The sequence below is a fragment of the Eptatretus burgeri genome, chromosome 10 (assembly GCF_056783735.1).
Source record: "Eptatretus burgeri isolate ZD-2024b chromosome 10, Ebu_testis_v1, whole genome shotgun sequence".
Taxonomy (NCBI): Eukaryota; Metazoa; Chordata; class Myxini; order Myxiniformes; family Myxinidae; genus Eptatretus; species Eptatretus burgeri.
The window spans coordinates 46,111,135-46,126,134 of record NC_140970.1 but is presented as its reverse complement, the minus strand read 5'-3'; the positions used below and the strand labels follow the sequence as shown (position 1 = coordinate 46,126,134).

The 15,000-nt window shown below is 44.2% G+C and overlaps 1 protein-coding gene across 6 annotated transcripts in view; it reads left to right on the top strand.

The window, feature by feature from the left end:
* The window catches only part of FANCD2 (FA complementation group D2), a 273,881-nt gene that overhangs the window by 127,445 nt on the left and 131,436 nt on the right, over positions 1 to 15,000 (top strand). For all 6 annotated transcript variants that reach the window (XR_015062404.1, XM_085898104.1, XM_085898102.1 and 3 more), the window contains 6 exons: positions 802 to 902; positions 8,984 to 9,099; positions 9,252 to 9,360; positions 11,004 to 11,111; positions 13,665 to 13,765; positions 14,331 to 14,474. Coding sequence is in view for 5 of the 6 variants with exons in the window: in XM_085898104.1 (XP_085754230.1) it covers positions 802 to 902; positions 8,984 to 9,099; positions 9,252 to 9,360; positions 11,004 to 11,111; positions 13,665 to 13,765; positions 14,331 to 14,474 (679 nt within the window). In the remaining variant the exon portion in view is untranslated. The remainder of the gene's footprint in view (positions 1 to 801; positions 903 to 8,983; positions 9,100 to 9,251; positions 9,361 to 11,003; positions 11,112 to 13,664; positions 13,766 to 14,330; positions 14,475 to 15,000) is intronic.

Below are 15,000 nucleotides of genomic sequence, written 5' to 3'. Positions count from 1 at the left end.
TAAGTGAGGGTTGGGATGGAGCGGAACCATACTCCAGAGACAGATTTAATGAGGTGCTGCCAGGTTTTAGGGGAGGTTGACAAGTTTGAAAGGTCAATGTTGAGGTTGAACAGATGTTCTCTAGCTTACCTGAGAGTGGGCACACATTGCGGGCTTTGTGGAATGATGATCTGAGGTTGCTTTCGGTCGGATTTTCCTTCCAGGAAGAGAAGGAAAGTTGTTTCAAGGCAACTGCCTCACCACAAGATTCGGTGTATCATTGGTTGGAAGAATGGTAGGATAATTGAAGACGAGATGGATGAATCTGTGCATAAGAGAGAGCAGGTTTCTGTGCAAGAATGCCATACTCACCGTCGTTGAGGCAGCTCTATGAGAATTGTCAGAGAGATGTTGACTCTCACAAGCACATGATCAGATGAACCAAATTGATTAGATATAATTAATTACTCCCAAGATGAATACAAATTCCATTAAGAATTTCCATATCGGAGTCGGTGGAAATTTTCCTTCAAGGTTCCAGCTCCACATGTAGTATTTAGTCACATTTTTATCTGCAAAGTTGCCTTTTATTGGTATCTCGAAGTTTGGCCGTTTCCACCACCTCTTCCTCTATTTCTGCTCCTGTAAAAATACATTCTTAAGTCGGTATAATCCCGCTGAATCATTTGCTCCTTCAAGGTGGTGACTCACCACCTCCTGCTACTGAAAATCTTTACTAAAATCTAAAATCTATCGAAAATCTTTGCCATTCTGTGTACATTCTACCTTTCCAATGACACCATACCCCCTCCCATCCTTCAGATCTGCTTCACTCCTGTGCATGATGCCACACTTTCGCCTGCTATGGCTTAGTGAAAAGTCACTGAACGAGGGAAAGCTGGAGACCATTGACGGCCTTTTGAGTAATAAATTACTTTTTATCTGCTTTGTCCTCCTTCACAGTTTCTATAAATTATCTCTGTGCTCTTCGAACTTGGTATGCTTGACTTGCATCTTGAAAAGTAAATGTGATGCACGTTTTCGAGAGAAATTTGTGTCTGCATTGGTCTGTTCTGTTGAATTAAAATGATCATTTTCCTAAAGCTTTGTGATGAGATCGAAATAACATATATATATTTTTTCGAACCTCACTTTAAAAATCATTTTATTTTCATCAATTCTGGCAGGTTGAGATCATTTTTCAAAACGGGAAGTTATTTTGGCAACGTGAATGAATTATAATTATCTCCGCCGCCGAAGGTGAAGGAGGTTATGTTTTCACCCCTTTCTGTCTGTCTGTGTTTGTCTGTCTGATTGTGTAAAGGATATCTCAAAAAATTGCGGACGGATTCTTAGGAAACTTGGTGGACATGTTGGGTGTGTCACAAAGAAGAAATGATTCAATTTTGGTGAAGATCCAGATCTGATAATATTTTTCAGTGATTCTTCATCATTGAGAGATAGGGCTCAAAAACGATATATAGCACGATATCTCAAAAATGTATTGGGCTGGATATGTTTTCGTGGATCAGGCATTACAGGGTGGAGTTATGCGCTCCACCGAGTACCCTTCTAGTTTTATTTGTAAAGTATAAACTACCTTGTGGTGAAGAAAAGTATTTGTAAAGCAGTTTATTTACACAATATTGATTCTGGAAGGAAGATATAAAGGTATAGAAAGTTTCATAAGCTGCATGTTATGGCCAATTATTTGGGGGGTGTTTGGATACAAAATCTCACCTCATGGAAGAGCAAGATAACAAAGGGTAAAAAGGCAACATACTGTAATAACAATGGGGTAACAGGTGGAAGCATCAGGTAAGGGAAGGAACAAGAAGCAAAACAGGGTAGGAAAACAGTAACCTACAAGTAAGAGGGAACCGAGTTTGATGAAGTAAAGAGTCGTAGAAAAGATTGTCGGTTAGGATGAACTTATAGCCATGGAGGGAAGAATGTGTTTAAAAGCCTCGGGAAGGCAGTTCCAGAAATGGAAGAAAGGAGGCAAAAAAGAGTGGATTTGGGTAGGACGCATACATTTTGAGAGTTTACCAGGAAGGAGTTGCTGGTAGAATGTGTGCATCCTGAAGGGGTAGGTAGGAGCTGGGCAGGGTTGGAAGGCTGAGAGAACAGAGGGAGCAAGTGCTGAGAGGTTGTAAAAATACAGAAAGGCCTCCAATCTTGTCTGTGATGTGAGATTGTACTTCAGCCTCTTCGTTGGAGATGCTAATAATATTGGGAGTTTTAGATTCCACAGAATCAGAGAGTGTTGTTATGCTGGGGTGCCAGCCCATAAGTGAGAGAATTTCTCTCTTTAGCTACGTATAAATCCTTGTTGGCTGTGAGTAGTTCTGATTTTTCAAACAATGACTTGGAACAATAAAGGATTCCCAGGCAGACTGTAGTTGACTTTGGAGACCAGCTTTTGATATATGATCAGTCCAGGAAAAGTTTGTGGCTGATGGTGAGATACCAGGAGTTAAAGAGACTGAACCTCTTCTATTGGCTGACCATGCAAGTAGATAGATTGATTATTTTTACAATCCACCTTGAGCAACAAGGTTAGAATGTAAGATTTACCAAGGTTGAGAGGCATGTTCAATTTGTCAGACCCAGTGGCGTATCGAGGAAAAATGCTGCTCGGGGTGAGATGTCAAATTGCCGCTCCCTCGTAACTCACATGCTGAATTAAACAACGTCATTGCAAATCAAATCAAGTACAGCGCATTTGCAAATAAACAGTTCCACCCTCGTTTTCCACCTTTCAAAATCGTCATCGGCTTACTAAGCGTTCAGAAACACAGGAATGAGATACATTGGCGTACTCAGGGGGGTGCGAGGAGGGCGGTGCAAGTGACATTATATTATTATTATTATTATTTACCTAAGACAGTAGCTCAGAAATAAAGTTAATTTATTGGTAACACTCACCAAAATAATCTTGAGTCCAAGAAGGGCGCGTGTAAGCCTTAAGGGCGCGTGGACTGACGATTACTTCCCCAACAGGCGGGGTGACCTTACTGTCCCGTTGCAAATAAAGAATAACACAAAAAAAGCTAAACAACAACAAACTATTATCAAATAAAACATGGTGGTTGAGATGGTGATCTTATTCATTTTTTATCGGAGGGATGGAAAGAAGGATATGAGGTTTATTGAAGCGGTTTGCACCAATTAAAACCTCTTTTCTTATTTCCGATTTGCTAACTACAGGTTCAGTACTGTAACCTGCTTGAAATTTTACCATGTTCACTGCCCAAGTGATCGACATCAGAGAGCCTAGTATGAAGGTGATCTTGTCTGCCACAGGCAGCGAGCTTGGCAGGCAGAGCAAGATACCAGATTGTGTCGAATGCCTGACACGTGTTCAGGGAGAAGGTTCTGACCTCTTGTTTGAAATTTTGGGCTTCTGACCATTGCTGGGAGAGAAGCAGAAGCCGATCCAAAGTTGAGTGACTGGGATGGAATCCAATCTGATGTTCATATAACAGGCTGTTTGAAAAGAGGAAAGTCATTAGCAGCAACAATGATGGATTGTATTATTTTGTTTACGATTGGAAGTAAACTTGCTGGCCTGCAGCTGAAAATATCTTTGTTTGTACCCTTCTTATGAATGGGAGTGATGGTCACAAACTTTCAGTTGTAGAGGGAGCTGCCAAAGATTAATTGCTGTGAAGAAGGGTGAAAGCCGTGTACAACTCGGTGAGCATTTTAAGCCCAAGCCCATTTAGACACTTGCATGTTACGGGCAGGTTTGGCAGAAGAGTGGTTAAAAGCAAAAGTAAAAATGTGATGGGACTTCAGATGCGGGCCAGTCGGAAGGATACAGAGTGAGTGAGGAAAGAAGAGAATGGTTAAAGAATAAGCGGTGGATGGAAGAAACCATGACAGACGTATCACGAGTTATAATGGAGGTTTCGTACGGAGAGAAAGAAGCAGAGAGTGAGTGGCGGTGGATGGAAAGGTTTAAGGTTTAAAAAAAATATCCATTTCCCCTCCCTCCCTCCCTCACCCTTGAGGAGAGTTTAAAAAAAGGACGAGATGGAGAAAGAGACTAAGGAATACCAAAGATAAATTCGCAAATCTGAATGCGACACGTGTGAGCACACTGCCTGAGCAAAGACGCATTAAGTCAGTTCAAAAGTACACACGTCGGTACTCCGTGCATCTGACAACCGGATTAACATGAAGTATTATAAAAACAAACAAATGAAATTGCTCGTTCAGCAAGGAATTGCCGGAATAACTTTGTCATATCTCTATGATCTCTGAAAAAACAAAAACCTGGAAATCAATTTGCTTCTTTTCACTCGATAGTGCTACTGTTTAATGAGTTATAGCACTTAGTTTGGTCATGATCATAACTTGGAAGTCAATCGGACTTGAAATGGCGTTTTTATCGCAATTTGAAAGTTTTGACCCTCCCCCCTCCCCCCCCCCGACATTCGACCCCCGACCGCTAAGAAGGGTGTTGGTGTGACACCCCCAATGAGACGTATGGTTGGATGTAGAATTGGAAGATGCACATTTTGGATTTGGTTTGAAGTCGATACGACCATTTTAGCGGACGTTATTGTGAAAATGCAAAAAACTGAGAGTTTCTGTCAGGTCAGGTGAGATCTGTGACCTGCTACAGGTACCAAGTAAACCTGTACTAACCTGTTTCATGGTTGGGTTGTCAGTGACTAAACCATCTCCCCCACCAGGTTTCCTTTTGAGGAGGGTGTATGGATGTGGACACCCAGTAGGATTAAAAAAAAACCTGTCAAAGGGTGGAGGAGCTCCTTGTGAGCCAACGGCTATCCATTTCTGGTGCCCAAATGTGTCTGCGGACATTGTCCTGCAGTTGGGTTACTTTTTTAGGTTAGTGGCAGGATTTCCACTCTGGTCACCGTAAAACACTTCATTCCACAAAACCCACAGATGCAAAGAAAACTGAAAATCCACTCCGTGGGAGTACCTCCTGTACAGCTTCCCTTCGCAGGGCAGCTCACCGGATGATGGGATTGGAGCAAAGCCTTCGGGGCCCCCAATCTTTGATGATAGGAGGGAAACCACGGGGTAACATTCCCGGGTCAGATTGCGGGAGAATGTGTCGGAGTGGTGCTGAGGTGTCGTCCACCAGACGACGGTCTCCTTGGGTTAACCTGAGGCGGTCCCTTCGGGTGGGTGCCTGGAATGTCCTATCCCTAAGAGAGGATGATCACCTGTCTCTGTTATCATCTGAGCTCAAGCGTTTGGACATCGGGATTGCAGCACTCTCTGAGGTTCGGAGACCGGATTGCGGTGAGATAATGGTGGGTGGTTACACCTACTATTGGTCTGGTCGCTCTGATGGTTACCATACCCAAGGAGTTGCTGTAGCTGTGTCCAATAAGCTGACTCCAATGATAATTGAGATAACACCAGTCAACGAGCGTATTATGAGATTAAGGTTTCGTCACTCCTTAGGTGTCATATCCCTGGTCTCTGTTTATGCTCCGACTGAGGCGAGTGACCTCACCATGAAGGACGCATTCTACGCCACGCTCAAGTCTGTGGTTGATCAGTGCCCCAGACAAGATACACTTCTACTCTTGGGGGATTTCAATGCATCGACTGGAACTGATAGGGATGGTTATGAGGTGTGTGTTGGTCCCCATGGGTCAGGAACTATGAACCAGAATAGCACTAAGTTCCTTGACTTTGCAAGAAGTCATGGACTTAGGGTGGCTGGTTCATGGTTTCTGCGCCCACAAGCTCATCGCTAGACTTTGTATTCCAACGCTGGCGGTGTGGCAAAGGAGATTGACCATGTCCTCATTGACGGTCGTTGGAGGATGATTCAGAACTGCAGGGTCTACCGGAGTGCTCAGTTCCTCAATACTGACCACAGGCTTGTTGTAGTAACTCTAAAGCTACACCTTAAATCCTGGAGAATGGTACCATCCCAGCCGAGGCTGGATGTTGGCAAGCTCAGGGATGAGAGAGTAGCTGAGGAGTTTGCGAACAGGCTGAGTGGACACTTGGGGGGTCCAGGTGCTTTGGGGGGTCCTGAAGAGTTGTGGAGTGCCTTCAAGACCACCGTCCTTGATGTTGCCGGTGGATGTCTTGGAGCTCACCGCAGGGCAAAGAAGAATTTTGTCTCTCAATGGACACTGGATACCATTGACCAGAGTCGCAGGGCCAGGTTGAATGGTAGAGCTGAGCTGTTCAGTGAGCTGAGGCGTAAAACATGTACATGCACTGAGGGTGGACAAGGAGGCCTATGTGCGAGGAATCTGTGAGGGGGTGGAGCATCACCTGTGGACAGGTGATTCTCGTCCCGCTTACAGGGGAATTCGCGCATTGCGTTCATCCAAGCCCATCCCTCGGAGCACTACAGTTCGAGCAGAGAGTGGTAGGCTCTTGACAGAGGAGTCTGAAGTGAAGGCCCGCTGGGCCGGTTACTTTGAGCGGTTGTACCGGGCTGATCCCCCAGCTGTCTCGTTGGACGTCAAGGGTGTGACAATCCCTGTTGCTGACCCTCAAATCAACTGTGGACCACCTTCGCTTGTGGAAACACCGGCTGCGGTGAACCAGTTGAAACGGGGAAAAGCTCCAGGGATCTGTAGCATCCATGCCGAACTTCTCAAGGCTGGTGGAAGTGCTGCACTCGTGTCGTTGCATGCAGTTCTGTGCTCTGCCTGGAACACAGGCATCATCCCAACTGACTGGAAGAGGGGCCTTGTTGTCCCTCTCTGGAAAGGGAAGGGTGATCGCCAAGACTGCAACAACTACCGAGAGGTGACGCTGCTCTCAGTGCCGGGCAAGGTTTTTGCTCGGATAATTATTGATAGGGTTCGCCACCATCTGCTTGAGCACCAGCGTCCAGAGCAGTCAGACTTTACACCAAAGAGGTCAACGATTGACCGTATCCTTGCCCTTCGTGTCCTCACCGAACGCAGACGAGAGTTTCGGCAGGGGCTGCTTGCAGCCTATGTTGATCTCTGTAAAGCGTTTGATTCAGTGAATCGGGATGTCCTCTGGAGGATTCTTGATCTTCGTGGGGTGCCACCAAAACTGATCGATCTGATGTCTGAACTCTACTCTGGTACTGAGAGTGCTGTGAAGTGTGGTGGTACCATCTCTAACTTATTTCCAGTTGTTACTGGAGTTCGTCAGGGATGTGTACTTGCCCCAACACTTTTCAGCACTTGTATGGACTGGATTTTAGGGAGGATGTTGGAGAGATCAAGTTGCGGTGCATCGTTTGGAAATGGCAAGATCTCGGACCTTGATTTTGCAGATGATGCAGTCATCTTTGTGAGAGTTTAGACATCCTCTTGGGGGCCCTCGAGGTGCTGAATGAGGAGTCGGAGCCGCTGGGATTACGGGTTTCTTCAGTCAAAACTAAGATCCAGGCTTTCGGTGACATCTTGGATGCTGCTGTCCTGTCTGTGCCTGTTTGTGGTGAGGATGTTGAGGTCGTGGAGAGATTCACTTACCTTGGCAGTGATATTCATGTCTCTGCTGGCTGCGAGTCAGAGGTCAATAGACGTCTGGGTCGGGCCTGGGGAGTCATGGATTCACTGGATCATGTGGTGTGGCACTCCCGGTACCTGTGTGGGAGGATGAAAGTTCGAGTCTTCAGGTCCTTGGTACTTCCAATCTTGCTCTATGGATGCGAGACTTGGACTCTGACCAAGGATCTGAGACGGAGACTTAATTCCTTTGGTACCAGGTCTCTTCGGAGAATCCTTGGCTATCGCTGGTCAGATTTTGTGTATAACGAGCGGTTGCTGAGAGAGACTCGGATGAGATTTGTTACCTGCAGAGTCAGTGAGTGTCAGTTGCGGCTGTATGGACATGTGGCTCGTTTTCCTGACTCTGATCCTGCTCACCAGATTCTCTCAGCGAGGGAGTCTCATGAGTGGAGGAGGCCAGTGGGCCGACCACGTGCCTCATGGTTGCAACAGGTTGACCATCATCTCAAGGAGATGGGGATGGGCCTGGCATCTGCCTGGGGGATGGCCAGACGGAGGCCCCTGGAGTACCGGTGGAAAGTGGACGCAGCGACGCGCTGTTCTGGCACATGCTCCCATACCTGACCTGACCTATTGCAAAAATAATAATTTCGGTTTTTCAGTGACCTTGACCTTTGACCGAGATTCACCAAAAACGACGTGTCTAAGTTGGACCATGGCCGACGTCTATACCCAGTTTGGTCATGATCGCTGAAACTGTGTGGCTGCTACAGGGTAAACAAACACAAACAGACAGACAGACAGACACACCGAATGACACACACAACTGACCAACATAATTGCCAAAAAAACGAAGGATTCCAGCAATTAATAAAACAGTTAAACATGACAACGATATTCTCAGCGTTTGATGACACGTTTTCTCACTGCAGTGAAGATTCTGAGCAAAGAAGATTGTGTTTTTGTTGTTACCTGTGATGACAACACAGGTAACAAATATACCTATGTTGCCAAATACACCTATGTTTGTGTCTACCAAACCATTAATGTATTGAAAGTAAATGGACCGATATGCAGTTGTCGCATTTGAGCCGACAACATGGATTCTTCATTGAATGCGCAGCGGGACTGGGGAACAGCAACAGAATTGTGTGTGCATGGGTAGTTAGCGGAGCAATTTCATCAAGTGTTACTGCCCAGGTTTAGGTTATATCATTAATTAGAAGGAAGGTCTGTTGTCGAATAAACGTGCGTATTTTTTTTGTTTTTTTTTTCCTTTCTATTGTAACTTTTAAAATGGAAGTTATGACGGTAGTTTGTTTGTATACAAAGTGACTGATTTGTTATAAACCGCATGGCCCTAACTTGCGCACACCATTCCTGGGTCTTCCTCACCTGGAACCCACACTCAGGACTTTGGCATGCAACATTTCAGCACTTAACTTCCCAATCAGCCTTGGCTTGAAATTGATATCCTTTGAGAGCAAACACAAAATTAAATCTCTATTTTGACAATACTTCCACTATGTGCAAAAGTTGTGTGACATGTCGTGCCGGTGCAGGCTGCCCTCTTTATACAGCTGATTATGACCTCATTGAAGGCGTGGATCTTCTGCCACGTGCCGACAGAGAAATGCTTTGCACACTGCTCTTCTTCACCTTGAACTGGTTTCGTGAGGTGAGCACATGGAATCTCGCTTGAAGGAATCCACACTGCACACTGGTGGAGCAAATTGGGAAATGGTTCCTTTTCTTGTTTTTATTCACATTTTCACTTTCTCTCTCTCTCTCTCTCTCTCTCTCTCGTTTCCTTGCCCTTCCACTGGCCAGCTCCTGAATGCATTTTCTTGGCAGCAAGATGCAGACATGAGGAGCAGGGTGCTGTGTCGACTGCACAATATCACAGAGGTCCAAGCTTTGCTGGAGACTTGCTTGACTGGTGCGCTCTGCCTTTTCTAGTTATTCCTGCACTCACCTCCAAGAGATGTGCTGGTTATTACCCTCGCCGTATGAGAGGGTATTGCATTTGTGTCCATTTAATTTGTTTTGCTTGTCTGTCTGGCTTTGTTTGTCCGTGCAGAATGTAAGTGTATGAATTGGGTTAGACCCCGAAGAACCCTGAGACCCCCTAAAACCCATCCCGTTCCTTTATAACCTAAAAACCCATTAAGACTCCGAAAACTCTTTAGACCCCTCAAACTCTGAAGACACCCTTAACACCCTGTAAGACCCTTTAGAACTATTTCAAACCCCAACACCTTTTAAGACCCTTTAGATCCTTAAGACCCTTTCGACTTCAAAGACTATTTAGACCCTTTTGGCCCCGAACACCCTTTGAGACCCTTAAGACCATGTCGACCCCAAAGACCATTTAGACCCCGAAGACCTTTAAGACACTTTAGAACTCTAAGGTCCTGTAGATCCCGTTACACCCTTTAGAACCCTCAGACCCTTGAGATCCTCTTCAATCCTTAAGAATCCTGAAAACCTTTAGACATATTTCTACCCTTTAGACCTTTTAGACCTTCACACCTCTCAGACCTTTTAATACCTTGAAGACCCCTTTTGACCTTTTGACCATTTTCATACATTTTAGGACCCTTAAGATCCCTTCAGACAATTCCGACCTTTTAGCCCTTAAATTGCATCCTTTAGACCCCTTGACCTTTTATAAGACACTTTAGACCATTTTGACCCTTAAGACCAATGTAGACCTTTTTACCTTTTACCTTTCCCACCTTTTAAACTTTAGACCTTTGGACCATTTGACATTTCCAACTTTTCAGACCTTTGACCTTTACACATTTACAACTCGACCATGAAGCCTGGTGTTGGCTTAACAGTTAAAGTGGCTGGCTTAAGATCTTAGGGTCTTGAGTTTGAGCCCCTGGCAGCCATTGAATTAACCCCAGGTGGAGTTGACTTAGCCTGTCATCCTTCCGAGTTCAGCAAAATGTGTACCAGTGTACTGGTATAACAGAGGGCATTGTATCAGCAGCAAAAGCCACAACCCCAGAAAATAATGCAAGCAGCAGCCGCAGGCTGCACATGAATAACAATGGCAACTCGACCATTTAGTCCTTTCATTTGCAATCGATGACCTTACATTTAGTACATCGTTCCATTTATTTTCCACACAAAAGTCCTGGAGAGGGTTTGGAATCTCTGATTGCTCTTTCTTGTTTGGATATATGACTGGTAACTTCTTCATGGGTTGATTTGGGCTCCATCTGTTGGATGATGTTGCTCTACCCAGAGTTTCTTTGGCTGTTGGAGCCTACAGATCTGGCATCTTTTACCGATTGCTTCAAGATTGTAACAGTTTTTTGATCAAACAAAGATGAGTAAATGTATTTAATTTTACTTCACGAAGACCTGGAGCGTGCCATGTCAGTGTTGCATATTTCTGAACGAGGACAGCCAAGTTGAAGTTATTGGGTCCAAAGGGAGGGGTTTTATCCCATTGATGATGGGAATTTTATTTGGTGCTTCCTTGTTGGTTAATCCTGAATCATCTTCGGCATTGGTTGTGAATGAGTTTGGCTTTGTGACTTGACTAAGTGGTTGTGTGTGCAAATTCAGCTACACAAGGGTACGTTCCACCTGCGGCGCACTTTGACTCTAACGTTGGAGAAACTGCAGCAAGCACATCAACAAGTTCTGCGAGTGCTCCAAAAGCCATCCGCAAAGGTGTCTCAGAGTTTTCGTATCGCTGGATAACTTGCGTTTGTGTAAAAGGGTTTTTGTTACCCTCTGATTGTTTTTATGAAAAGTCATTTGCATCTGTTTGTTTTCCTCTTTCTTTTCTATGTTATATCTCGAATTACCTCCGCCACCGAAGGTGAAGGAGGTTATGTTTTCACCCCTTTCTGTTGGGTCACCGAAATAGGTGACCCTATTGTCAGTAATTCTGTCTGTTTGTTTGGATGTCTGTTCGTTTGTCATCAGCATAATTGGTAGTAAACGTGGGCAGATTTTGACCAAACTCGGGTGGTAGGTGCATCTTATGACGTAGTGCTTTGGAAATTGTGATGGTTGCTAGGGATGCTTTGGTTCCCTAGCAACAACTGAAAAACCTTCAGAATCGGTACCGTTCACGCGAAATCAATTCCGAAATCCATTATCCCACGTAGGGTTATTAAATTTGGCACGAATGATCTACAGGTGATGCTCTATCAAATATATTCCGGTTTTTGTGCTATATGGAATACTTTACCCGCAGCGCCCCCGACAATTAGGGTATGCGCGAAAATTGGCGAAAATTGAAGGCCCCCTAGCGACCAGGTGAGCGCATCGATACGAATGAAACTTTGCAGGTTCATGGTACTCAATGAGTACTACAACTTTGCCTCAGGACATATTGACCGATTTCTCTTAGGTCAAGGGTCAAGGGTCAATTAGTGCAAAAATCGATAATATGCGAGAGCTGGAGCTGCCTTCGCGCCAAATGCTACTCCTCCTTGGGTTATGGTCGAATGGTCATGAAAATTCACACTAATCGTCTGGAATACATTGTGCACAAACAATCGAGCCGGATTTTCGATTTAGATCTTTGTTCACCCACAGCACCCCCTCAAACCTTGGGGATTTCCGATTTCAAACCGCATTTTCGGTACTTTTCATTCAAATGGATACAGAGCCGTTATCAGTAGATGGAAATGGATGAGATTTGAAATGCATAATCTTAAGGTGATTCCCTATCCGCTATATGACATCCATTTTGCTCTATATCTTATAGTTTCCATGCTCAGCGACCCATCGCCGCCTACTGGCTTGTCTGTTTATTTGTCTGTTTGTGTACAGGATATCTCAAAAAGTTGTGGATGGATACAGATGAAATTTTGCGGACAGGTTGGGTGTGTGACAAGGACGAACTGATTAGATTTTGGTGAAGATCCGGATCCGGATTCGACTACTGTAATTTAAAAAGTGATTCTTCACCATTGAGAGATGGTGCTAAACTAATATATAGCACAATATCTCAAAAAGTTATGGACGGATTTGGACGAAACTTGGTGGACACATTGGGTGTGTGACGAGGAAGAATTGATTCAATTTTGGTGAAGATCTGAATCCGGATCTGGATATGAGAATTATTTAATTTATAAAGTCATTGCTCACCATTGAGAGATAGGGCCAAAAAAGATATAGTACTGTATATAATAGCATGATATTTCAAAAAGGTATTGGGACCGATATGTCCGCGTGGATCAGGCATTACGTGGCGGAGGTATGTGCCCTACCGAGTGGCCTTCTAGTTTACTATGTACTCACATTGAACCTGTCGCTTCACTGATGGTCGTTAAATAACGTGACATGTTCACTGATAACAACCCAGCATACGTTTTTGTAATATGCTCACTTATTCACCAAAAAACAATATTTTCAATTTCTTTTACCTTTCCTGGGATCAGATGTTGCGTCATGTTTTCGTTGAAGTCGCAAAATGCAAATTCTCACTGAATCATAAATAATACACCATTGCAAAGGCCAAGCACAAGACGTCACGCCGTAATGACGTCCCAGATGTAACACCGTCTTACCACACCTCCATCTTATAAAATCCATCATCCCGACTTCTATAATCTGGCATTCAGCCCATCACCTGAGGACATTAGATAGTCAGATAGTCATATACTGTATTTGGGTTATGGGGTTCAACTGTCATCAGTGAAGCGACGGAACGGGTTGAGTCCTGGATGCTGGGATGAAGTGCACATCCTTCGAGGCCGAGCCCAGCACCATATGTAACTCCGTTGACGCCCCATATGTAACGCCATAATGACGTCGCAGTGTAAAGAACATGATGGACAGATAATGCTGGATACTTTAATGTATAGTTTAATTAACTTTTTTTTATTACATTTTAATGTTAAGTAAAAGTCTTTTCTCAGGCCCTCACTTTTACAATCCACCCTTCGAGCTCCAGGTCGCTAAGCCCTGCGTCGCGTTTGAAAAGATTTCCCCCAAATCTTTCTCTCTCTCTCTCCCCCCTCTCTCTGTTTCTCATCCAAAATAATCCCAATATAAAGATGTCATCTGTATTCTCCAAACCACGTTTGTAATTGAGCTTAGTCGTACGCGGAACCACGCTCGCTTCGATACGACTCACTCGCTTCCCCATATTTAAACCTTTTGGTAAAGCATATAAATAGTCATCTGTTTTGTTGTCATGCTCTTGATGTTGTCAGCCTAATGCTAATGTGTGCAGAGAAATGCCTTTGCTATTTGCATGCATTTTAGGGAAGAAATCCAAAGTGGAGGTCCATAACATATCGACGGACAGCTCTCAGAGCGAGGAGAATGCAGCCGAAGTCTGGACGAACAAAACTCAAAAGGACAAGGTAGTGATGTTGTTAACTTTATTCCTTTTCATCTATTTTTTTTTGGTGTCAAAGGTGCAAGTTAAGGTGGATTTTGTTTATTTCGACAATTTTTCAGGGGTTGAGATTTGGAAGCAGTATTAATTTATTTATTTGCTTGATTTTAAGTTTGTTTATTATTAACATATGCCATTGAATTGGTGCAAGTTTTATGTTTTTTTGGACACTTTGTGCAGCCATTGGCACTTTGCATCATTAATGGCCGGTCCTATTTGTAGCTTGTTTTAATTATCCGGTGTGCCTCGAGATTGTGATGTATGAATTAGAGCCTGTGCCGCACTTCATGTTCCAGCCTTTGCAGTTCAACCTTCCCCACTTATTGTGCTCATTCCATCTGACCTTTTTTTGTGCTCTGAAAAATTTGCAACTGATCCATTCAACTTCTTTTGTTGTAAACGATATGTTGAAGAATAAAGTTGCACACGTAAATGTTGTTTCGCATCAAGCACAGATAATAAAAATGATGTCGAAGTTCACAAATCTCATCCTTTCCTGGTGATCCTGCCTCTCGCTGTGCTACATCCAGGATGTGGTTGATAAGGATCCAGGACCAGTGCAACTCTCTGCGTTTCGTGCTTACTTGCGAGAACTGGATTTGGAGACGTTTGACTTGTTGCGGGCCTGGCCGATGAGTCGTACTCTGCTGGACCCGAGTCAGAGCAGCCACACGGTAAATGACGCATCATGTAAAATGCTGAAACCTGGTTATTGTGTTCTGGGAATTAGGCAATTCTTTTCTTATTGCTCTACCACTGATTTATAATTCATTGTGTTTGAGTACAAGAAAAGAGACCATTTTGAGGGACAAAGTGGAGCAGAGTATGATATTGTTTTGTGAATGGGATAACAGGGCATTTCTAAAAGTGTAAGGTCTTCGTGTGGACAGTGTATTCAGGTAGGATAGTTCATTTTCTGCCTGTAATAAGGTATTCATGTTTAGGTTGTGTTGTGATTTTCTATACTGGAGGGAGGCGGTGTTGTAAGCTGTTGAAAAGTCGGCGAGGTTTGATTTTGAGTTCCTCCTGAGGGCTCCAATCCTAGATTTGGTCTTTTATTTGATCAAGGTGTCACGTGATCTGTCCTTCCTCTCTGAACCGGTAAGAACCAGGCAAGGAAAGGTAGGCAATCCCCGAGAGTGCAATTAATACGAGGTCACACAGATGGCACTATGACGTCCAGTCCCTTTTCTCCTTCTG